Below are 24,578 nucleotides of genomic sequence, written 5' to 3' on the forward strand. Positions count from 1 at the left end.
CATTCTGGAAACATTCTTTTAGCAATTCTGATTCGTAGTGTAATGCTTTTATTTTAGGGAAATAAATTACTTGAGTTCTCTTTATCCAAGTGCAGTGCCTAACCAATAATATTTAATGACTAAGTAAAATTTCTGAGTATTGTTGAAATTGACTGCAGTAAAGAAGGGTTAAGGAGAGGAAGGAAATAAATTTGAACATCATTTTTAATGATGCAATTTATATTTAAAAGACATTTCTGAGGAATCATTTTATTTCAAATAAGCTTTGAGATGTGACTTACCGTAAAATGCACACATTTTAAGTGTCAAATTTCGTGTTTTGATATAGGCAAACATTTGTGTAAGTACTATATAATAAATTAGAAAATTTCTATCACCTAGAAATGTTTCCTTTGTGTCCGTTTGTAGTCAATCCGCTGAAAGACAGCCAGTAATCTAATTTTTGTCACTATAACCTGCTCTAGGACTTTGTGTAAATGAAATCATACAGTGTATACACTTTAATGCCTGGAATTTCTTGTTCAGTTATGTTTTTGAAATTTCTGCTTGTGTTGTATCAACAGTTTATTCAGTGTTATTCCTGAATAGCATTCCATTGTATGAGTATACCACAATTTCTTTGTCAGTGAACAGGTTGATGGAATTTTGGATCATTTCTAGTTTTTGCCTATTAAAAATAAATCTTCTGTGAACACCTTTGTACATTTTTGTAGTTCTGTGTTTTTCCCTTTCTCAAGGAAGGGCCATGTAGTATGTCTATGTTTAACATTAAAAGAAACTGCCAAACTATTTTCTAAATGATTATCCATTTTATACTCCTACCGGAAGTGTGAGTTCTAGTTGCTCCACATCTTCTCCAACACTTGGAATGGTCAGGTTTTTTAGTTTTGGCTATTCTAGTGAGTGTGTAATGGGTATTCCATTTGATTTTTATTTGCTTTTTTCTGGAGAGCTAAGCATGCTTTCACACATTGGTCATTCCTGTATCCCTTTCTGTGACGTGTCTGCCCTTTGCCCATTTTTAAATTGAGTTGCTGTCCTTTTGGTATTGATTTTTAGGATTTCTCTGTATATGCTTGGTATAAGTTCTTTGTCAAATATATGTATTAAGAATATTTTCAGCTGATATATGCCTTGCCTTTTCATTTTCTTAATGGTGTCTTTTGGTGGATAGATGATTTTAATTTTGATTAAGACTTTTTATTATCATTATTTTTTTGGTTCATGATTTTTAGTGTGCTTGCCAAGAAATCTCTGTCTACCCCAAGGTTGCAAGGGTATATTTCCTATAAAGGTATATCTCCTATATTTTCTTCTAGAAGAGTTTAATTTTAGTTTTTATGTTTAGGTTAGTGATCTATCTCTGATTTTATTTTATTTATGCATCTTGTATTTCTCGCTAATTCATTAAATAAATATTTACTGAGCGCCTGCTCAGTGCCAAGCCCTGGTTAGGCACTTAGTATCTATTAGTAAACAAAAAGAAGCCACTCGTGGTAAGCCCTTAGAAAGGCCTTGCACCTGTGAAGCTTACATTCTAGGGGAAATGACAATAAATTAATAACTAAGTAAATGACACAGTTTGATAGACGGTGAGAAAGCACCACAGGGTGGGGAAACAGAATAGGGTCAGGTAAATGTTAGTAAGAAGATTTGCAGTTTTAAGAAAGGGTGGTAAACGTAGGCTTTTTTTGAGAATGTTGTTTAAGGAATGACTTGAAGAAGATGAGGGAGTTAGCCATTCATCTATCAAGGGGAAGAGTCTTCTGGGTAGAGAAAACAGCTTTTGAAAGGCGTTAAGGTGGGAATATGTTTGGCATGTCCCAGTAACAGCCAGGAAGCCAGGGTTGTAGTGGGTAATAGTGGATAAGGTCAGAGAGAGAGGGGAGGGCAAATTGTTTAGAATCGTATAGGACATTGTTAAGACTATAATTCTTTGTGTGAGTGACATGGTAAGCCGTTTGAGGGTTCACTATACTTAATGGCCTTTTTTTTAAGATTTTATTTATTTTGTTAGAGAGCATGAGAGGGGGGAAGGACTGAGGGAGAGGAAGAAGCAGACTCCCTGCTGGGCAGGAGCTGGATGCGGGGCTCAGTGCCAGGACCCTAAGATTATGACCTGAGCCGAAGGCAGATGCTTAAAACAACTGAGGCACTCAGGCACCCTTACATTTCATAGACATTTTAAAATAGCACATATGTTTTCATGAAGATCACTTAAGAGGTTTCATATTATTGCTTCATATCTGCTTATAGAAATGAAAGCATGTTTTTGTTTTTGTTTTGTTTCTGATAGGTATACTTAATATTGGTTTTCTTATTTCAGAAAGATCCTGATTACCTGAAGCTCTGGTTGGACAATTTTGTTTCTAGCTATGAACAATTCTTAGATGTTGACTTTGAAAAGCTGCCTACCAGGTATGTAGAAACAATTTCTTGGGGTGCCTGGGTGGCACAGCGGTTAAGCATCTGCCTTCAGCTCAGGGCGTGATCCCGGCATTGTGGGATCGAGCCCCATATCAGGCTCCTCCGCTATGAGCCTGCTTCTTCCTCTCCCACCCCCCCTGCTTGTGTTCCCTCTCTCACTGGCTGTCTCTATCTCTGTTGAATAAATAAATAAAATCTTTAAAAAAAAAAAACAACCAGTTTCTTATCCTTAGATAAGTTTGTTAATTTGAGGTACAAAGACTTCATTGATGACCCATTAAAAGGATGGCAGTTGATGTGACATAAATGATATTCCCACATAACCCTGCTCTTCTGGCAGACTTTCTTAATTGATCACAGCAGGCTTTCCTGCTAATATGAAACTTTGCTTCTAGAAGTAGAGAGGACTGCATTGGTGAACTACTAACAACTGGGTGTCCTGTAATTCACTTCATTTCTAACACTAACTACCTGGAGTTAGTGGCAGATCCCACAAATTACGTGCAAAGTCCTCAATAAGACTGCCCTCACTTCAGACACCAGTTGCAAGTCTTGGGAGCCACCCATACCTCTGACCAACCGGATATAAATTTGAAAGTTTTCATGACTCCCTTAGGTTGAGTAATTAGTTAGACTCATAGAACTCACTGAAAGCACTGTACTTAAAATTATGGTTTTATTACAGAGTAGGGCCTTTGAAAATATCTTAGAGGAGGTGAAGTATTCAGATTTTTCAAATCTAGATTTAAAAGTCATAAAATGGAAGGAAAATTCAAATTTTAGTGGAAAAGTGCAAGTGAAAGTGCCTACCACCTTCTCCATTCACAGTTCCCAGGCCCACTTTGCAGATAAAGTTTTTAAAGTTTTTACTTTTTTCTCAAGCCATCTTGAAGACCTCGTAGTTGTTACTCAGGTAAGACAGGTTAGGTTGGCTGGAGTAAAAAGCTGGAGAAATGAGGAGACACTAGACACTTTCAGTCACAAGAGGAACTCCATTTATAGAAATATATTGAGATGGAAGGGGAGAAATGGGTGGTAGTTGATGATGAGAAAGAATATTTAGAGAATTAAAAATCTTCAAGGAGGAAAGCGTTTGCAGTTTAGGGATGGAGGTAGGCAGTGAGAGTGGGTTTGGGTGAATTGAGTCTGGAGAATCAGAAGCCAGATCATGAAAGGACATGCATGCTTTGCTAATGGACTTTGATTTTTTGTTATGGAAGATGGAAGGCTCTGCTAAAGAATTTTCTGCATGAGAGTGTCATGATCAAGTTTGTTTTATAAAAGTCCCTATGGTAACATTAGGAGGTTGAACTGGAAAGGGTTGAGACTGAAGGCAAGAAGCACAGTTAAGAGGCAGTTTTAATAATTCAGAGAGGAAATCATTAGAACTTTGCACCAAGACATTGAACTTTGTGCTTTAATGCTCAGAAAGCATTAGTGGTTCATTATTTATAAATATAGTTTCAGAGTTCTTTGTTAGATGATTTGTAACAGGTTTGTAAAGGTTGAAGAGTATTAAATCTTGAACTCAAAATAAGATTACATACTATTGATTTTTACTCATAAAAGAGTATCCTTGTGGTTTGTGCTTAGAAGTGCTTTTATTTTATTTTATTTTATTTTTTTAAAGATTTTATTTATTTATTCGACAGAGATAGAGACAGCCAGCGAGAGAGGGAACACAAGCAGGGGGAGTGGGAGAGGAAGAAGCAGGCTCATAGCGGAGGAGCCTGATGTGGGGCTCGATCCCGTAACGCCGGGATCACTCCCTGAGCCGAAGGCAGACGCTTAACCGCTGTGCCACCCAGGCGCCCCAGAAGTGCTTTTATTTTAATAATCTGCGGCTCATTTTAAATCATGACCCTAAAGATTTTATGGAGTCAGGATTTGGGCCTTTGAATACTTGGAATATTGAAATTAAGTCTTTAAAGTTTGTAAGACGCACTTGTTATACATTGCATCTCCTTTCTTGGGAGGTCATTTCTAAAAACATTATGTAGACTTATATTGCCACTATATTTAAAATAAGATGAGGAATGCCAGAATATTGCTTTATTCATGGTTTAGCTGGTTTATTTAAAATTTATTTCATATCTGACAGAAAACTAAATCATAAATTATATTTTACTAATAAAAAACCTTCAGTTTTTCAAGCGAATACGATGTGCAAGATGCATAAAACTAGTCAGTTCACCTTAAAGATAAGAAACTCACAGATAATCCTCATTTATTTTTATTTTTTTATTTTTTAAAGATTTTATTTATTTATTTAACAGAGAGAGAGAGACAGCTAGCGAGAGAGGGAACACAAGCAGGGGGAGTGCGAGGGGAAGAAGCAGGCTCCCAGTGGAGCAGGGAGCCCGATGTGGGGCTTGATCCCAAGACTCTAGGATCACACCCTGAGCCGAAGTCAGATGCTTAACAGCCAAGCAACCCAGGCGCCCCGATAATCCTTATTTAAATTAAACTTACTTGATAAAACTTCTAAGTTAGAGAATTCATAATGCAAGGCAAGGAATGCTTTTACCAGAATTTAAAGCCTTATAGGTTAAGCTGGACTTCTTCCTGTGTTAGATGGAGACAACAATGGGTAGCTGTTTAATATAGACATGCAGTAGCCAAACAGAGGAGTGGAACAGATTTCTGGGGATTGGGAAATTTCAGCAAAAGGAGCTTAGAATTTGGGGGCAGTAAATTCCTAATGATGAGAAAATGCTCCCAAATTCTTAAATCCTCATCACATTAGGAACATGGCCAAAACTTTCAACTTTATCTACATGTCATGTTCTAATTAAACCCCAGTTTTATAATGAGCATATAGATTTCTACAAGTCTACAACAGTAGATTTCTTTTTTAGAAGTTAATTTTTTTCTGTCTAGTAAAATTTTTAAAAATGCAAATAGAGAATGGGACCACTAAGGAAAAAGGGAACTAATCCTTTAACTAGGATTGAATATTGGGAAATCTAATGTTTCTTTCTTGTTGACTTATGTTTTTGGGAAAGTGAGTAGGAATAGTTTAGCTTAGTCTGGAAAATCAGTTATATTTAAGTTTAAATATTATTTTGACGTTACTGTGGTTTTTCTCATCACCTCTTTTTAGCAGGAAAAAAGTATATATAAAAATGAGGGTTTTTCTGGTACCATCTATAAAAGAGAATGAAAGAATCCAAACTACAAGTGAAGTGGTACCCAGGCTAAAATGAAACATGTATTTTTGTGGCTTGGTTATAGAATTCCACAACCTTGGTAATGTGCTTTGTGATTTCTATGTAATTGAAGTCAGGTGTTTATTTTATAAGGCCCTTTATTTTGTGGGATTGTTCTGGAAGAGGCTAAAAGTATTTATCGTATATATTTATATAACTACTGGTAACATGCTTCAAATTTTTCTGTCTACAGTGAATGAAATAGCTTTAAACTCAGTGTAAAAATAATGGTAAATCTTCATATTAAGCATTATCTGAAGAAAAGGCTAAAGTTTGATTGTAATTTAATCATAGGAGCTTATCTTGGTGCTCCTTTTGTGATTGGGTATTTTTCTTAATAGAGATAGGAAAATTAGTATTTGGTGACTTTATGAAAAGATTTGTAGGCTTTAGTGATAGTGTATTTAATTACATTTTTATAGTTCTTTACATATTTCATTGTTAAAAATGCGTATTTACTTTTTGGTTTCAGAACCCTGTGAAATAGGGCAGATGATACTACAATTTTATAGATTAGGGTACTTCGGAGATTAAATGGTGTGCTTTATAGTATAGAGGTGGAACTTAATAACACAGGTGTTCTCACTTTGATTCTGGGATAATTGTATTATAAGAGAAAGTAGCCAGTCACATCTGTTGTTGGCTTTTGTCCTTAAAGAACCAGATCATCTTCTTACCCAGAAACTGGTTGTCACAAAATATTGATGAATTACTTTAAAAAAATTTATTAATATTCATGCTTAGGGTTTCCCATTCACCTATTTATCTTTCTCCTTTCCTTTTGCTGGTTATCTTCTCCCCTCTTCTGACCACGTGGCTTGGGAAGCCTATAGGTAGGTGAATATTGTTTATTTAGTAAAACAGTTGACAGATATTAAACTAGTTATGGGTACTACATTTTTATTTGCTAGTTATTGTTCCTTTTAGAAATGGTATACCAACCTACATATACACACCTGTTTTATTTCTGAGCAGAAAGTGAACTAATTCTAACTATTTTCTTTGAAAATAGCACAACTGAAGCTATTAAATAGATTCTGTCTCTAACTCTCCCTCTTTTCAGTAAGGTTCTTCTGAAGTAAGACTAACTACTGAGCTCTGCTACTCTTCTAAAGTGTCACACTGACGATCTGGTGGTGCCTTGCAGAGAAGGCACAGAGCATCTGGAATAAAAGAGTTTCTTTAGGATTTGAGGTGAAAATGCAATTCCTTTAAAGTGCTGAAGATTTTCTTCCTGTACTTAATCACCCTTCTTATTTTCCCCCCTTATAGGGTAGATGATGTGCCTCCAGGAATATCTCTACTTCCTGATAATATTCTGCAGGTTTTAAGGATCCAGCTACTACAGTGTGTTCAGAAAATGGCGGATGGGTTAGAGGAACAACAGCAAGCTTTGTCAATTTTGCTTGTCAAGTTCTTCATTATTCTTTGCAGGTATCTGGTACAAACAAATAAACTAGTTATATGTTTTTAAAAACTATCAAAATATTGGGGCACCTGGGTGGCACAGCGGTTAAGCGCCTGCCTTCGGCTCAGGGCGTGATCCCGGCGTTAAGGGATCGAGCCCCACATCAGGCTCTTCTGCTATGAGCCTGCTTCTTCCTCTCCCACTCCTCCTGCTTGTGTTCCCTCTCTCGCTGGCTGTCTCTATCTCTGTCCAATAAATAAATAAAATCTTTAAAAAAAAATCAACAACAAACTATCAAAATAGCAATGCATTTATTGATTATTAATGCTGTTTGTTGTTCATATGGAGCTTTAAAGACTGAGTGCACCTTTTTTTTTTTTTAAAGATTTTATTTATTTTTATTAGAGAGAGAGGGAGCATAGGTAGGGGGAAAGGCAGAGGGAGAGGGAGGAGCAGACTCCCCCTGACTGGGGAGCCCAACTCGGGGCTAGATCCCAGGACCTGACCCAAAGGCAGACATTTAACTGACTGAGCCACCCAGGTGGCCCCTTGAGTGTACCTTTTTTGAAAGGCTTGTGATTTGTTATTATATTGGAAAGCTTTTCATTTATTTGTTTATTTAATGTTTTATTTCTTTATTTAAAATAGGCTCCATGCTGAACGTAGGGCTAAAACTCATGACCCTGATCAGGAGTTTCATGCTCTACCGACTGAGCTAGCCAGGCATCTCTATTGGAAAGCCTTTAGTTATCATGCCTAGTTATAGAGAGATTCAGCCAAGATTTAAAAAAAGAAAAATTACTGTAAAGACAGTGACGAAGTTTTTACCTAACCAAGAATTTGTCACACCAGTATTTTCTATGTGGTCCTCAACCTATAAATATATATACATTTTTACTACTATGCATTATCATTTGTGAAATGTATTTTTCTAATCTTTCATTTTATAATTTTTCCAAAGAAAGTATACTTATTCTGCAGCTTATATTTCCAGGTTTATAGATGATTAGGTCTGTGGTACTTAAATTTTGGTGTGCCTAAGTATCAACTGGGAAGCTTAATGGGAATGCAGAGCTTGAGACTTATGAAAATTCTGACTCCAAAGGGCTCAAGCATTCTAATTTTTCATGAATTCCACACTAACCTGCATATACAAATTTAAGAACCATTGGATTAGGGGCATTTTATTCCTCTTTAAAGTCTATCTTCTTTTTGGAAGCCATTTCCTATAATATATACTATTTTTTTAATAAATATTTTAGAGTTACTTGGTAGACAAACAGACTTAATTTACTGTGCATTTATTTACTTTTCACTCAGTTGCCTATTGTATATGATTGCAGGAATCATGGAAAGATTGAGTAATAATTGCTAAAATGTTTCTCCCCTAATTTAGGCTCACCCAAAACTATAGACACTTTTCTGATTTTGTGCTCTTTATCATCCCTAAAATTTAGAAAAATAATACAAGAATTAAAGGGTTGGGGTGCCTGGGGGGCACAGTTGTTAAGCGTCTGCCTTCTGCTCAGGGCATGATCCCGGTGCTCTGGGATTGAGCCCCACATCGGGCTCCTCCACTAGGAGCCTGCTTCTTCCTCTCCCACTCCCCCTGCTTGTGTTCCCTCTCTCGCTGGCTGTCTCTCTCTCTGTCAAATAAATAAATAAAATCTTAAAAAAAAAAAAAAGAATTAAAGGGTTGAAGGAAAAAGGGTTTATTTAGGCAGTAAAACATGAGTTGGTCTGTTGATCTGCTATATGTTGTCCTGTTAACTACTTAGTACAGTTTTATAGAAATCAGAAACCCTATAGATAAATAACTGTTTTAAATCCAGTATGTTTAGGGGTACCTGAGTGGCTCATTTGTTTAAGCGTCTGCTTCTGTTCACATCATGATCCCGGGATCCTAGGATGGAGCCCTGTGTCGGACTTCCTGCTCAGCAGAGAGTCTGCTTCTCCCTCTCCCCTCCCACCCACTAGTGCTCGCTCTCTCTCTCTCTCACTCTCGCTCAAATAAATAAAATCTTAAAAAAAAAATCTAGTATGTTTAGCTCTTTTTTAAAATTTTCATTTATTTATCTTGGAGAGAGCGTGGGTGTGTGCACGTAATTAGGGGGAGGGGCAGAGGGGAGAGAGAATCCCAAGCAGGCTTAAAGCTGAGCACCCTGACACAGGGCTCGATCTCATGACCCCGAGACCACGACCTGAGCTGAAATCAAGATTTGGAAGCCCAACTAACTGAGCCACCTAGGCGTCCCTAGCTCTTGATCATTATAGGCAAGTACTGGAATGTTCCAACACATCTTTTGGTTGAATTTTTTCTTACTAGGAGATAATCTCTGATGATAAATTTAATGTTTATTTTATTTTAAATTTAATGTTTAATAGCTGCCAAACACAGAACATGTTTCTATTTACAGAGACCTCACTTTTTAAAAAAAATTCCTTTAAAATTTTTTAATAGGTTTTATGTTGTATAACAGTTTAGTTTTATTTAAAAAATTTGGAAAAAGTACAGAGTTCTTATGTGCTCCTTCTCCTTCCTCGCAGTTCCCCTGTTATTAACATTTTGCATTAGGTTGGTACCTTTGTTAAAATTGATGAGCAGGTATTGGTATATCATTAACAAAAGTCTGTAGAGTACATTAGAGTTAACTATTTGTGTTGTACGATTCTATGAGTTTTGACAAATGCATACTGTCATGTATCTACCATTATAATGTCTTAGAGAATAATTTCATCACCGTAAAAATGCCCTGTGCTCCATCTATTCATTTCTCTCCTGTCATGCCCAACCTCTGACAACCACTGATTTTTTTTTATGTATAGTGTTGCTTTTCTCAATGTCATATGTGTGAAATCATACAGCATGTACCATTTTCAGACTGACTTCTTTAACTTATCAATATAGATTTAAGGTTCTTGCATGATTTTATGTGGTTCGATAGTGTGTATCTTTTTATCAGTGAATAATAATACTCAGTTTATGGATGTACCACAGTTTGTGTATTCATTTACCTAATGAAGGACGTCTTGGTTACTTCCAGTTTTTGGCAGTTATCAGTGTGGCTGCTTTAAACATTTATGTAGATTTTTGCATGGGCATAAGTTTTCAAGTTGTTTGGGTCAATACTCTCACTCATCAGCACTTCCTCCCTTTCCCTGAGGCAGCACATCTGGTTTATTCTCCAACTTCTGTTCCTTGGAGCCTATGAGGGGAGGTCATTGTGCCCTGTTGCTACTTCTCTGGGGAATGCGGGTGTAAACCCAGGGTTGGGGGTCTCTCTGCTCACCTCTCCCACCCCCCTGCCCTCTAGCACAGCTTCTTTCTGCTCTTCTTTCATCTTTATGTGAGAAGCCATGTCCCTTGTGCTGTCTCTCACCTGTCCTACCTGTGCCCTGCTCTCCAGCTTATATTTAAGTCCCGGGCATGCCTCCTACTCCCAGGTTCCCCTCTCGTGTCATGTTATGCATTTTGCAAGGAAAAGCCACTTGGGGAAAGGTGGAAAGGACAGAAAAAGATACATTTCCACTAGCCCTTTCGTGAGCCAAGGGTTTATGCAAGGAAAAAAAATAAATAGAAAAATAATTCTGTTATGAACATGAATATGTATAGATATGTCTTCGAGACACCTTCAATTCTTTGGGGTACCTATACAAAAGTGGACTTGCTTGTTCGTATGATAATTGTATTTTTAATTTTTTAAGGAATTGCCATACTGTTTTTTATAGCAGTGAGTGCAGCATTTTACTCCCATCAGCAGTGCTCAAATGTTCCAGTTACTGCACATCCTTGCCAACACATGTTGTTTCTGTTTATTTGGGTTTTTTTGTTTTTGTTTTGTTTGGTTTTTTTGGAGGGGGGGCTCAAAGGGAGAGGAAGAGAGAAAAACTTAAGCAGGCTCCATGCCCAGTGTGGAGCCTGACATGACCTGAGCCTAAATCAAGAGTCGGATGCTTAACCAACTAAGCCATGCAGGTGCCCCTGTTCGTTGTTGTTTTATTTTTATTTATTTATTTATTTATTTTTATTTTTTAAAGATTTTATTTATTTATTTGACAGAGATAGAGACAGCCAGCGAGAGAGAGAACACAAGCAGGGGGAGTGGGAGAGGAAGAAGCAGGCTCATAGCGGAGGAGCCTGATGTGGGGCTCGATCCCATAACACCAGGATCACGCCCTGAGCCGAAGGCAGACGCTTAACCGCTGTGCCACCCAGGCACCCCTGTTGTTTTTTTTTTAATATTATCATCCTAATGGGTGTGAGGGGATACCTCATTATAGTTTTGATTTGCATTTCTGTAATGATTTTTGATGTTAAGTATCTTTTCATGTGCTTAATGGCCATTCATATAGTAGTTCTTTGGAGAAATGTCAATTCAAGTCTTTTGCCCATTTTTGAATTGGGTTGAGTTTTTTGAATGTTGAGATTTAGGAACTCTCTCTATATTCTGAATATTAATCCCTTGTCAGATGTCTGATTTGCAAGTATTTTCTCCCATTTTATGAGTTGCCTTTTTACTCTGTTGATAGTGTTTTTTTGATGTTCAAAATTTTAAAATTTTCATAAAGTCCAGTTTGTCTATTTTTACGTTTGTTGCCTATACCTCTGATATCATATCCAAGAAATAATTACCAAATCCAGTGTCATGAAGCTCTTGTACTTTTCTTCTAAGAGTTTTATTGTTTTAGGTCTTACACTTAGTTTCTCGATCCATTTTAGTTAATATTTGTATATGGTGAAAGTAAGGATCCAGCTTCATTCTTTTGCATGTGGATATCCAGTTTTCCCAGAATCACTTTTTGAAAAGACTTTCCTTTCCCCATCGAATGGTGTCAGGACTTGTTAAAAGCATGCATGTGAGGATTTATTTCTGGGCTATTTTATTCCATTTGTCTATATGTCTTTGTTTATGCCAACATCACTGTTTTGATTATTGTTGTTTTGTACTAAGAAAGAAAATCAGAAAGTGTGAATCTTCCAGTTTGGTCTTTTTCAAAATGGTTTTGGCTACTTAGGGTCCTTTGGGATTCCATATGAAATTTAGGGTGGGTTTTCCTGTTTCTGCAAAAAACATCATTGGGATTTTGATAGGAATTGCATTGAATCTGTAGATTGCTTTGGATAGTACTGATATTTTAACAGTGAGATGTCTTCTGATCTGTGAACATGACATGCGTTTATGTTTATTTATGTCTTTTAAAATATCTTTCAGCAATTTTTTTCAGTTTTCATTTTACAAGTCTCACTTCCTTGGTTAAATTAATTCCTAAGTATTTTATTCTTAATGCCATTGTAAATGGAATTGTCTTCATGATAATCCTTTCATTATTTATTATTTATGTATAGGAATGCAGTTGATTTTTGTGTGTTGATTTTTTTATCCTAATACTTTGCTGAATTCATTTATTAATTCTTATGGTTTGTGCTTAATCTTTAGAGTTTTCTTCATATAAAATTATATCATTTGCAAACAGATAAATTTTACTTCTTCTTTTCCAATTTAGATGCTTTTTATTTCTTTTTCTTGCCTAATTGCTTTGGTTAGAACTTCTAGTACTGTGTTGAATAGAAACAGAAAAGTGACCATCTTTCCCCTGTTCCTGTTCTTAGAGGAAAAGTCTAAGTCTTTCACCATAGAGTATGACGTCTGCTGTAGAATTTTTATATATGGCTTTTTATTATGTTGAGGTACTTTTGTCCGTGACCCTCTTAAGTTCTCTGAAAATTACTTCAGCCAGAGAGCAAGGAGCTTGAAAAAGTGGGGCAAGGTGCGCTAACAATGGCTGCCCACCTCTTTGTGTGCATTTCTGTGATCAGAAGCAGCAGTCGGTGATCAGAGCACAGATCCCTGATATTTGAAGGACAGTATCCTTTTTGCCCACCCTGGTTCCTTTAACTTGTTAGCAAGCAGTTATGGGAAGATGTGCAGAGCTGCCCACCACATGGCTAGGGGTGGAGGATGGGTGGTCGCTACTGTGCTAATAATAGCGGAAATTGACCAAAATTAACATTAACTGCAATTTACTGTCCCATGTCTTCCCCTGGAAGTTGCCAACATTCAGACTTCAGAGTTCCAGAATAAGTTATATCCAGCACAGTTGTTTTCTAGGTGTGGAGACAGATTCCTGGTGCTTCCTATTCTGCCATCTTCCTGGAATCCTATGTAGGGTCTTTGAATTTTACCTCTCCTTTAGTTTTTCTTTCTTCAGAGAAGTCATGCCAGTCTGACTTCTTATATTAAGAACTCTGTTAATTCCGTTATTTTTCAGGTTCTTTTAGCATCTGCTGTATTTTATTTTTTTAATTTCCATTCAATTAATTAACATATCGTATATTATTAATTTCAGAGGTAGAGTTCAGTGATCCATCAAATCAGTCTTACATAATACACAGTGCTCATTATATCACGTGCCCTCCTTAATTGCCCATCACCCAGTACACCATCCCCCACTCACCTCCCGTCCAGCAACCCTCAGTTTGTTTGGTTTGTCTCCCTCTTCGATTTCATCTTGTTTTATTTTTCCCTCCCTTGCCCTATGATTCTCTGTTTTGTTTCTTAAATTCCACATATGAGTGAGATCATATGATAATTGTCTTTCTTTGACTTATTTCATTTAGCATAATACCCTCTAGTTCCATCCACGTCGTTGCAAATGAGCATCTGCTGTATTTTAGATAAAAAGTTTTTTTCAATGTCACAATGTCTCAGAACAGAAAATTAGTAGACTTTGTTTTATTATGCTAAGAAAAAGATCAGTGATGATAGATAATAGGAAATGTTAGCATTATGTGTCCTATCTTGTCTTATAAAAATGGGATAAAAATGAGGACCATATTTTAATTAAACACCACTTATTGACCTACTCACTGCTTTAAACAAGGCATATACTACACCCTTGTGGAGAATGTACAGATGCTGACTTTTCTATCAAGGCCTTTCAGTAGAGTTGAGAAATATGTCTAGATAAGGGAACTGTAATTTCAAAGAGCAAAATGAAAACTCTAAAACTGTACATGTGTTATAATGGCAACAATATGTACAAAAACCAAACTAAGAATCTGCATACGAAAATAAAAACAAACCCGAAAAGAAATATTCCAAAATGTAAATAGTTGCTAATGTTTGGGTTGTAAGAATATTTCTGATTTTTGTTTCTCCTTTGTTTCTACTTTGTGGTATTTTTCACTTTTTCTATGATAAATAACTGCTGATCAGCATGTACTTCTTAAACATTCTCTGTTTAGAGTAGTTAAATGGTGCTTGAGGTGTGTTTCACATTCTTAGTGGAAAAACAGTTATGTAACCATACTGATTTTAAGTTTTAATAAATGTAATTTATATTTCCTTTACCAACATGTATTTTCAAAATTCAACCTGAATACATGAGCATACATTTTTCTCACTATTCATATGTAATAAATATTCTTTTTTTCCCCTCACAGAAATCTATCTAATGTGGAAGAAATTGGGACTTGCTCATATATTAATCATATCATCACTATGACAACACTCTATATTCAACAAGTAGGTGAATTAATATATTCCTTTTGTTGCTTTACTGAGATTAAATAGGTTTTACTTTTTTTAATATTATAGTTAGTAAAGTTAAATGTTTTTAGAGGAGATAATAGTCAAGAAGTGAATTAAAATTACCATTAGGTACTATGTATTTCAGATATCTTAAATGTGTTATCTAAAAATAGAGATGCAATTATTAATATATTTTATTTTAATTAAAAATTAAAGTGTTTTATAAATGGCTTTTTACAATGACATAATTTGTCAATTTGTATATCATATATGCTGTATGTATATCATATATATATAACATATTATTTATCATCAAATATCCCTCTTACTGAAAACATATTCTTTTTGCTTTGCATTTTAAACTCTTCATAGGCCATATTTAAAATTTGAAGGATTATATCCAGTTCATGTGATTAACTGACCCTTTAGACTCAATTGGAACTTAGGTTTTTTTAAATGAAAATGATTTATTAGATGGTTAATGAAACATGTTTTCTTTTAATGATGTACATAAGAATGTTTGCAGTTTAATATTCTTAACTAAATATAATTTTTTGTTTAACTTTGCTCTCAGTTAAAAAGCAAAAAAAAAGAGAAGGAATTGGCAGATCAGACATCTATTGAAGAATTTGTGATCCATGCATTGGCGTTTTGTGAAAGTTTATATGATCCATATAGGAATTGGAGGCATAGAATTTCAGGGTATGTCTTATAAATCATAATGTTCATTTAAAACCTGAATGTCATAAATATATGTAATTTTTCAATGCAGGTCTTATTCTTTATGAAAGAAATATGTAAGATGTGTATAAGACCACTGTCTTTATCTCTGAGTTAGTGAACTGTGTTGGAAGTAATGAATTAGTGAAAATTGCCACTTCCAGATAAGAAATCTCCTTTAAACTTTTATTTTGTAATGCAATCAAATGCTAATAATCTAATAGGAAAATTTCAAAGCACAGTAACATCAAGTAGAGTGTACATATTTTTCAAGGAAAGTTCTCTTTTTTTAAGCTCATTTCATAGGATGAAAATGCCTTTTAACAGTATTTTGTCTGCTTTTAATTGTGGACCTTGTGTCAGCTAGGGTCTGGTCAGGAAAACAAACCATACCAGCTATTTTAAAAAGATATAATAGAAGGAAATTGTTAAATAGGTATTAGAGAACTCAAAAAGCAAGTAAAAATACTGATGTAATGCAGAGATAGTGACTTCAGGAAGCAGCTGCTTCCCTGGGGGTATGGGACAAAAGGAAGAGACTGGAGTTATCAGAAGGTACAAATTTGGAAAAGAGGTCCTGCAGTTGAGTCTCAGACCTCTGATGAAGGAGCATTGCTTAGCTGTGCAGGTATCACTGAGCAGCCATGAATAGGCTGGTGCTGGAATTGCCAAAAATAATCTGAAGACGAAAAGAACCAACTGTGAATGCTACAGTTAAGAACTGTTGGGTGGTAAAAAAAAAAAAAAAAAAGGAATAAGGAATCAGTTTCTTTTTCACCCTTCGCCTTCCAGGCTCCATTTATTATGCACTGTTGGTGAATCCAACAGTGGAGTACCTGGAAAAAGAGAAGTATAGTTTGCAGAGTGCTTGTCACAGCATCACAAAGCAGATAGAATATAGGATGATGGGTTTGCACCAAGGGACAGTAGTATAATTACCAGTTCAGGGCTCACAGAGAAGAGTTTTAAACTCATATCCTCATTACCTGTGGACACAGAACAGGAAGAGTTGTATTATCAACCGCTGTCAGACTGCTTGTTTAGGTCTCCCAAATCTGCTGTGTTTTCAATCTCAAGATTTTTCCATTTTCTTTTTTTTTTTTTTAAAGATTTTATTTATTTATTTGACAGAGATAGAGACAGCCAGCGAGAGAGGGAACACAAGCAGGGGGAGTGGGAGAGGAAGAAGGAGGCTCATAGCAGAGGAGCCTGATGTGGGGCTCGATCCCATAACGCCGGGATCACACCCTGAGCCAAAGGCAGACGCTTAACTGCTGTGCCACCCAGGCGCCCAAGATTTTTCCATTTTCATTCTTAATTTAACCCAGCCTACTTACACCATTGCCACTTCCTGCAACTTTTCACTACTAAAGTGTTCGGTCTTTATAGGCTTTTCTGGTTTTTTAGGGTCCTATACCCTCACTTTGAGTAGCCACCATTAGATGATGGTGAAGAATTGATAACTGAGAGAATATTTACGTAAACTATATGGTAATACTTTGTATGTTCTATGTAGTGATATTTTATTGAAATAACACATCCTTTAGTTAAAGTAAGATGTAAAAAGTAGATATAACAGGAACAGGTACTCTAGTTATTAAATGTAATAATCCTATCTACATCACTGGCTTTCCTTTATACATTGAGAGAAGTTGTCTTTATTAGGTTTCTCCATAGAAACCTACGTGTGTGTGTGCACGTGTGTTCTAGTTGTAGTCCAAATGTTGTCAGGCTGGAGACCAAAACTGATGATGTAGATGAAGTCCAAAGACAGTCGGCTAGAGAACTCCCCCTTGCTTAGAGAGGCCAATTTTTTTGTTCTACTCACTCTTTCCACTGCTTGGTTGAGGGATTTTGTGTAGGGCAATCTCCTTTATCCATATTTCACCAATTTGAATGTTAATCTCATCCAAAAACACCCTCTCAAGTTGATACATTAAATTAATCATCACATTGTCCTAGTAATTTTCTTGACTGTTCATTAATGAGAAGGAACTAATGACCTTCTGAATACTTCCTTTTCTCCCTACCCCCAATAGGAACAATATTGTTTCCAAAGAAATATTGCAACTTGAACCAGGGTTAAAAGGTACTGTCTAGCAAGAGTCCTGCTTTAAAGAATAGATAAAAATAGTTTCTCCTTATTATATCAAAATACCAGCCTAAGCAGTATGTAGCTTTTGCTTACAGTGCACTTACATTGTTGGGAATTCATGACTCTAAAATTTGTGTCAAGTAAACAGTTCTTTTACAAAAAATTTACTTAGTATTAAATACTTCCTTTTCGGGGCTCCTGGGTGGCACAGCGGTTAAGCGTCTGCCTTCGGCTCAGGGTGTGATCCTGGCATTATGGGATCGAGCCCCACATCAGGCTCCTCCGCTATGAGCCTGCTTCTTCCTCTCCCACTCCCCCTGCTTGTGTTCTCTCTCTCTCTGGCTGTCTCTATCTCTGTCGAATAAATAAATAAAATCTTTAAAAAAAAAATAAATACTTCCTTTTCTCTTGAGCTTTAATATGTCTCTTTTCCCAGAGAGAAAGTGCTTTGAATTTTCCTTGGCAGAGATGTTTTATCAGTCAGGATAAGACAGATGATGTTGCAATAACAAACAAGGGGTCAGAATAACAAAGATTTATTTCTTGTTCATGTTGTCTGCCATTGTTGGCAGGAAGCCCTCACTCATCACAGTCACTCAAGATCCTAAGCTGACAGAGGAGCAAGCATCTAAGGCTTTGCTGGTTACCACGTGAGAGAAAAGAAGCCCTGAAATGTCTCACATTAGCAACTTAATGCTCTCATCTGGTCATGACATCTTATTTTCATTCAGAACTCATTGGTCAGAATTAGTCCCACATTCCCATCTACCACAGTGAAACCAAGAAGTTAGTTCTACTTTGACTGGAAGGAGTAGACTTGGAAATAGTTGGCAGACTACACTGTCACTACCTTTGCCTCTGCCTGAGCACTGCTGATGACTCTTTGAAGATTGAAAGGGGCATGTAACAGTGTTTCATTTGTAGCCTTTCTACTCATTTATCACTTTGGTTCTCAACTAATCAATGTTCTATTTTTTTTTTTTTTCCCCAAAAAGGCTTTGTAATATACAGAAGGGAGGAGTTCCTTCTTGGCTGCTGCTTTCCCCATTGCTGCCAGGACATTGCTTAAACTCCTCTCCTCTTGGCACGGATGTGTGTTTACACACTTCTCTTGATGAACTTGAGTGTTCCCTTGTCCTTGGAGACCTTGAGCAGCTCCATGGCACACTGCTCATATGGGGTGAAGCCGCACACCTCTTGGATCATGTCCTACACGAATTTGCTGTGCCTCAGCTTGCTCACATTCTTTGTCACCTTGTGGCCCTTATTGAGGGCCACGGCCCTAGGGTAGTGGAGATCCATGGCTACTGCTCCTCCATGGCTCCCTTGGTGGAAGCCAGTGTTCTCTCTATTTTGACATTGATGCTAGGGATTCCTAAGGAAATTATATCTCTTACTTTCACTCTTGCTACTTCCCCATCCTCCATGTCAGATCTGTCAGTAATGGCAAATCTAAGATAATGTTTTAAGTTTTGAAACAATGAAAAATAGTTTTTCTTTATAGACAGCAAGACATATACAGAAAGAGGAACATGAGATCAGTCGGAAAATGACAGAGGACATGCTTTTAAAGGAATCTTAATAAGAACAAAATGAATTTAAAGTTGGAATGAGAGAAGATATGAAAAAAGTAGATCTGACAACAAATTAAAACAAATAAAATTGGCAAATGAAAACAAAAAACAACTTTTGAGAACCAAAAACAAGAAGAAGGTGTTTAAATGCTATAGCCTAGAAAGAGAATTCTACATATATAAAGTGACAACAGGAAGAGGAACAAGGAGTAGAGGTTGAGTCATGGCATTTCATGAGTGTGTGTAATATACATGCCAGGAATTATGCTGGAAGCTGTCCCCTTATTATCTCTAATAGGCATAACAATTTTGCTGGTAATAGTAGGAACTGCTTCAGAGGTAAATGGTAAAGCAGGGGTTTAGACTTGGGTTTCTTTGACTTTGATAGGGAATTGAAACATACTACAAATAAATCATAGAATTAGGAAAAATCTATAGCTCATGGGAGACCTATACAAGGGAGCCATAGCAATAGCTTTTACCTTATATATTAATCTAATTCTGAAGTTAAGTAGAAACATGGAATGTGTATATTTTCTTTATTATTTGTGTTTGTTGCTTACCAAAGCAAACAGATTAGAACAAATGTAAATTAGCATTATTCCAAATACAGAACCATTTAAAAGTATATTTCTTAAGTGTACCTGGGTGGCTCAGTTGGTTAAGTGTCCAACTCTTAGTTTTGGCTCAGGTCATGGTCTCACGTTCTGGGATCAATCTCTGCATTGGGCTCTGTGCTCAGTGTGTGGCAGGGTCTGCTTGAGGATTATCTTTCTCTCCCTCTGTCTCTCTCCCTGCTCACGTGCTCTTGCTCTCTCTCAAATAAACAGATCTTCAAAAAAATAAAAGTGTGTTTCTTGTTTGATGAAATATATGGATTTTTTTTCAGATCTCCATATGTAATTTGATTTAATGAATAGGTTTGATTAATCTGTTAGCTCAATTTTGATTCTGTTTGTAACATCTTACATATTTAGAAAGATTTTCTCAAGTGGAACTAAAATAGATGTAGGGAAAGAATTCTTTCCTAAAAAGGCCTTATCATTCAAGCATTTATTTAAAAATATCTTTATTGAGTTTCTACTTTGTGCCCAGTATAACTACAGTAGGACTCATTAGCTTCCCAAAGAGAAAAACAATTTTTTTTTAGATTTAAAAAATTTTTTATTTTATTTATTTGACAGAGAGAGGCAGCAAGAGAGGGAACACAAGCAGGGGGAGTGGGAGAGGGAGAGGAAAAACAATTTAATTAGACTAAGTTATGCCCTCGGGCTCCTTCTGGCCAAATCTGGGACAATGTATATGTGAACATAACTAATTGCCATAAAGAACTATAAACCGGGGTGCCTGGCTGGCTCAGTCAGTAGAGCATGTGACTCTTGATCTTGGGATCATGAGTTTGTGCACCACACTGGGCGTAGAGTTTACTTAAAAAAAAAAAAAAAGAATTATAAATCACTGGGGGGGGGGAGGAATTAATGAGTCTGTACCAGTGTGTGGTATAGATGATAGGTGGGTGGGTGGATGAATAGATAGATAGGTAGGTAGGTAGATAGATAAAGGGAAAAGAGAGGACAGTTGCTTATATTAGAAGGCCAAGTACCAATTAGTAAATCTGTAAGGAATGTTGAAAGAAAATCAGCATTTTACACAAATTATAGGGAAGATATGGATCCGGATGCTTAATCTAGGGAAAGTGTTGGTAAGGAGCATGATTTTTGCATGGTTTTAACATGTTTCTCTACAGATTATTTATTCGTTGCAAAGGAAAAATTAGTAATTATTTTGTGTAGTACTTTGGTACTGATCAAAATTAACATCAGTGAGAAGCGGATGGATCTCTGTGCCTCCGACTGTGATGCTCTAAGAATCATTGCTTTTACAGTGTTCCACCAAGAATGCATAATATGAATCTAATTGTATGGCGACATCAAGCAAACACAAAATGAAGAATATTTTAGTGAATAAAAAGAGGAAGTATGGGACAGCGTTCTTTAAAAATGTCATAAAGGCTGTAGAAGTGTTTCAGATTGAGAAAGGGAAAAGAGATAATGACAGCTAAATGTAATATCTGGACAGGAAGCTGTACTAAGAGGGGGAGAAAATGCTGTAAAGGATACTGTTGGGTCAGTTGACAAAATGGGATTATGAATGCTAGATGAATGTATTATATTAATGTTAAATGTATTAAAATTTATGATTATATTGTTGTTGTGTAAGACCGTATCCCTGTTCTTAGCAGGTATTCACTAAAGTATTTAGAAGTAAAATGCCAGAATATACATAATTTCCCTTTAAATGTTCTGAAAAATGTTATACGTGTGAATGCGTGTGTGTGTGTGTGCGCGCACGCACACACGCGCACGCACATGCTGTGTATAATATGGGGGAGCGAGTGAACAAATGATAAAGCCTTTGGGATAAAATTTTAACAATGAGCCTGGGTAAGATGTATTTGAAGTTCTTTATACAATTTTTATTCTTGCAACTTTTGCAAGAGCTTGAATTTATTTCCAGATTAAAAGTTTAAGAGAAATAGTTATGTCCTAGGCATGATGGCAGCACAAAAGAGAAGCACAAAATAATTGACCAAGGGACATGAACTTAGAAAACTAAGATGCAAACACGTTTTACAGCCCTCAGAAGCTGGTATGTATTAGCCTCTGCTAGGTGCCACATGCTTGACGCAAATATCAGATAATAATGCAACAAGGAAGTATGCTGTGATTTAAAAATGGTAGAAGACTAAATTCATTTTAGCTGTTCTTCTTACCCTATTACAAATGTGTAGTGCAAACATGCTTTAATGTTTGTGTTACATATAATAGTTTTCACCCCTTTTATTCATGTTAGTATATTAAATTTTACTGCAACAATAATGGGAATTTTTATTTTATTTATTTTATTTTTTTAAAGATTTTATTTATTTATTTGACAGAGAGAGAGACAGCCAGCAAGAGAGGGAACAGAAGCAGGGAGAGTGGGAGAGGAAGAAGCAGGCTCCCAGCAGAGGAGCCTGATGTGGGGCTCGATCCCAGGACCCTGGGATCACGCCCTGAGCCAAAGGCAGACACTTAATGACTGAGCCACCCAGGCGCCCCTAGGGGAATTTTTAAAATTTATTTTATTTTTTTTAAAGATTTCATGTATTTGTTTGAGAGAGAAAACACAAGCAGGGAGAAGGGACAGAGGGAGATGGAACAGACTCCTTGCTGAACAAGGAGCCTGATGTGGGGCTTGATCTCAGGACCCTGGGATCATGACCTGAGGCAAAGGCAGACGCATAACTGACTGAGCCACCCATGTACCCAGGAATTTTTTTTTAAACTTTTTTTTTTGAAGATTTTATTTATTTGAGAGAGAGAGACCACCATTGGGGAACGGCAGAGGGAGGAGGAGAAGCAGGCTTCCTGCTGAGCAAGGAGCCCCATGTGGGGCTTGATCCCAGGACCCTAGGATTATGACTTGGGCCAAAGGCAGATGCTTAAGTGACTGAGCCACCCAGGTGCCCCATAATGGGAATTATTTATGTTCATATGTTACATCTAATACAGGGTCTTTAAAATAAGTCATTATTCACAAATTGCTGGAGTACATTTTCATTATGTTACTAAAGTGAGAATGTTTATTGTTTGTAGCACAGGATATTTGGATAGGATATATACAATCTGTTAGTTCATACTATAACTTATAATAAATGTGCCAAATATAAACAATGTAAATACTCTTATGGAAAAACCTAACAAAGCTAAATCATCCTTTTAAGAATTAATTTTTTTCTACCACATTACTGAATTTTTTTAAAGGTGTGACTAAATTTTTAATTTGAAACTCCAGCAATACCTGTATTACCTTAAAGGCATAAAAATATCTGAATACTGGTCTTAATTAAATAGATTCAATAGTATTCTAGGATATAGTGTTTGAATTTAAAATAAATACAAAATATGATAATTCTTCTGCCTTCTCCACAGTGGAAATAGGCACAGTTTTGGGGGCGCCTGAGTGACTCAGTCAATTAAGCAGGATTGAGTCCCACATCGGGCTCCCTGCTCAGCGGGAAGCCTGCTTCTCCCTCTGCCTGCAGCTCCCCATGCTTGTGCGTGCGCATTCTCTCTGTCAAATAAATAAATAAAATCTTAAAAGAAAAAAAGGAAATAGGCACAGATTTGGAAAGCAGTGTAGTAGCAAATGGTATCTAATATGATTTCTAGTGAATCTGGATATTAGATCTGGATCTTAGAACTCTTTATTCTGTCATTACTGAGTCTGGCTGTGTCTGTCTTATTTGACTTATTCTGTTACCAATTGACTTTTCTTTCTAGCTTTGAATATAAGGAAAATAATTTTAATATCTCAATTATGGTTGTTAAAAAGAAGTCATCTTAATCCATTGCTTTATCAGTAGATCATATTTAGACATACAGAATTTCTGTGTGGCTGTGTTCATATATTTTTCTTTTTTGTTGGCTTTGTTTAACAACGTTAAGAGTTTTTTCAGGGCATAAAAAAAGTGTCTGAGTTCTTTGTTTTTTGTTTAATTTTCTGCAGTCCACCAGTCAGATGTATCATTTTACCAATAGCTTTTATTCCCTAATCCTCACAGTACCATGCCCATTTAAGAGACTCATTTTGGGGGCGGCACCTGGGTGGCTTAGTTGGTTGGGCATCTGCCTTCAGCTTGGGTCATGATCCCAGGGTCCTGGGATTGAGCCCCACATTGGGTTCCCTGCTCAGCAGGGAGCCTGCTTCTCCCTCTCCCTCTGCCCTTCCCCTCCCCTCTCACTGCCCTCTATCTCAAATAAATAAGTAAATAAAATCTTTAAAAAAAGAGAGAGAGACTCATTTTGTGTTGAATTGAAATGATCTTGGTAAAAGCATATGCTATTTGTGTTGACCTAAACCAAAGTTTGTAGAAATATTTCAGCCATTAAAACTGGAATAGTCATTAAAAACAAAAATAATCCCCAGGTTGCCTTTGTGGTTCAATCAGTTAAGCGTCTGCCTTCTGCTCAGGTCATGATCCCAGGGTCCTGGGATTGAGGCCCTCATTAGTCTCCCTCCTCAGCTTCTCCCTCCCCCTCCCCCCCCAACTCATGCTCTCTCTCTGTGTCTAATAAATAAATAAAATCTTAAAATCCCAGCCCATAGTAGATCAACATTAATTTAAAATGGAAGAAGGCAGTGGAATGGATTGTTTGTATCCAGATAAAATTTCTGGATAAAAAGTGGCAAAGAGTGGCCCGATTTCTGATGAATTTCGTTGGCACTGTGGTAATAAGCTACAGCCTTAGGTGTCAAATTAGCAATACTGCTGAACAGATAATTTTACAGATTGGAAATTTTAAATGCCCAGTTCCTTTTTGTATTTCTAGTTGTATGGAGACTTAACCTGGCTTCTATGTTTCACTGTTAAGCATTTAAAAATTTTTTGCTTAATTCAAAAGAAATCCTTTCATTGGTGAGCATTTAAATTATAGGCTAGACTTCCTTTTCAAGATTATGTCAGGCCTAGAAATGTATTGTTCAGTATATAAATAAAAAGTAATGTATTAAATTTATTTTATAATTCCTGTAGTTTTGCCATTTCTACTCACCATTGTTATAATTTGG

General features: G+C 36.5%; 1 protein-coding gene and 1 pseudogene across 8 annotated transcripts in view; one reads left to right on the forward strand and one right to left on the reverse strand.

The window, feature by feature from the left end:
* The window catches only part of NBEAL1 (neurobeachin like 1), a 199,956-nt gene that overhangs the window by 22,941 nt on the left and 152,437 nt on the right, over window positions 1-24,578 (forward strand). For 7 of the 8 annotated variants that reach the window (XM_034654989.1, XM_019799567.2, XM_034654993.1 and 4 more), the window contains exons 3-6: window positions 2,327-2,418; window positions 6,909-7,070; window positions 14,489-14,570; window positions 15,151-15,278. In XM_034654989.1, the coding sequence (XP_034510880.1) occupies window positions 2,327-2,418; window positions 6,909-7,070; window positions 14,489-14,570; window positions 15,151-15,278 (464 nt within the window). Of the gene's footprint in view, window positions 1-2,326; window positions 2,419-6,908; window positions 7,071-14,488; window positions 14,571-15,150; window positions 15,279-24,578 lie in introns of those variants that run through there. The other variant, XM_034654995.1, reaches the window with a different exon arrangement.
* On the reverse strand, window positions 18,344-18,693 carry LOC109489610 (annotated as a pseudogene).

Source organism: Ailuropoda melanoleuca, chromosome 2 (genome assembly GCF_002007445.2).
Source record: "Ailuropoda melanoleuca isolate Jingjing chromosome 2, ASM200744v2, whole genome shotgun sequence".
Taxonomy (NCBI): Eukaryota; Metazoa; Chordata; class Mammalia; order Carnivora; family Ursidae; genus Ailuropoda; species Ailuropoda melanoleuca.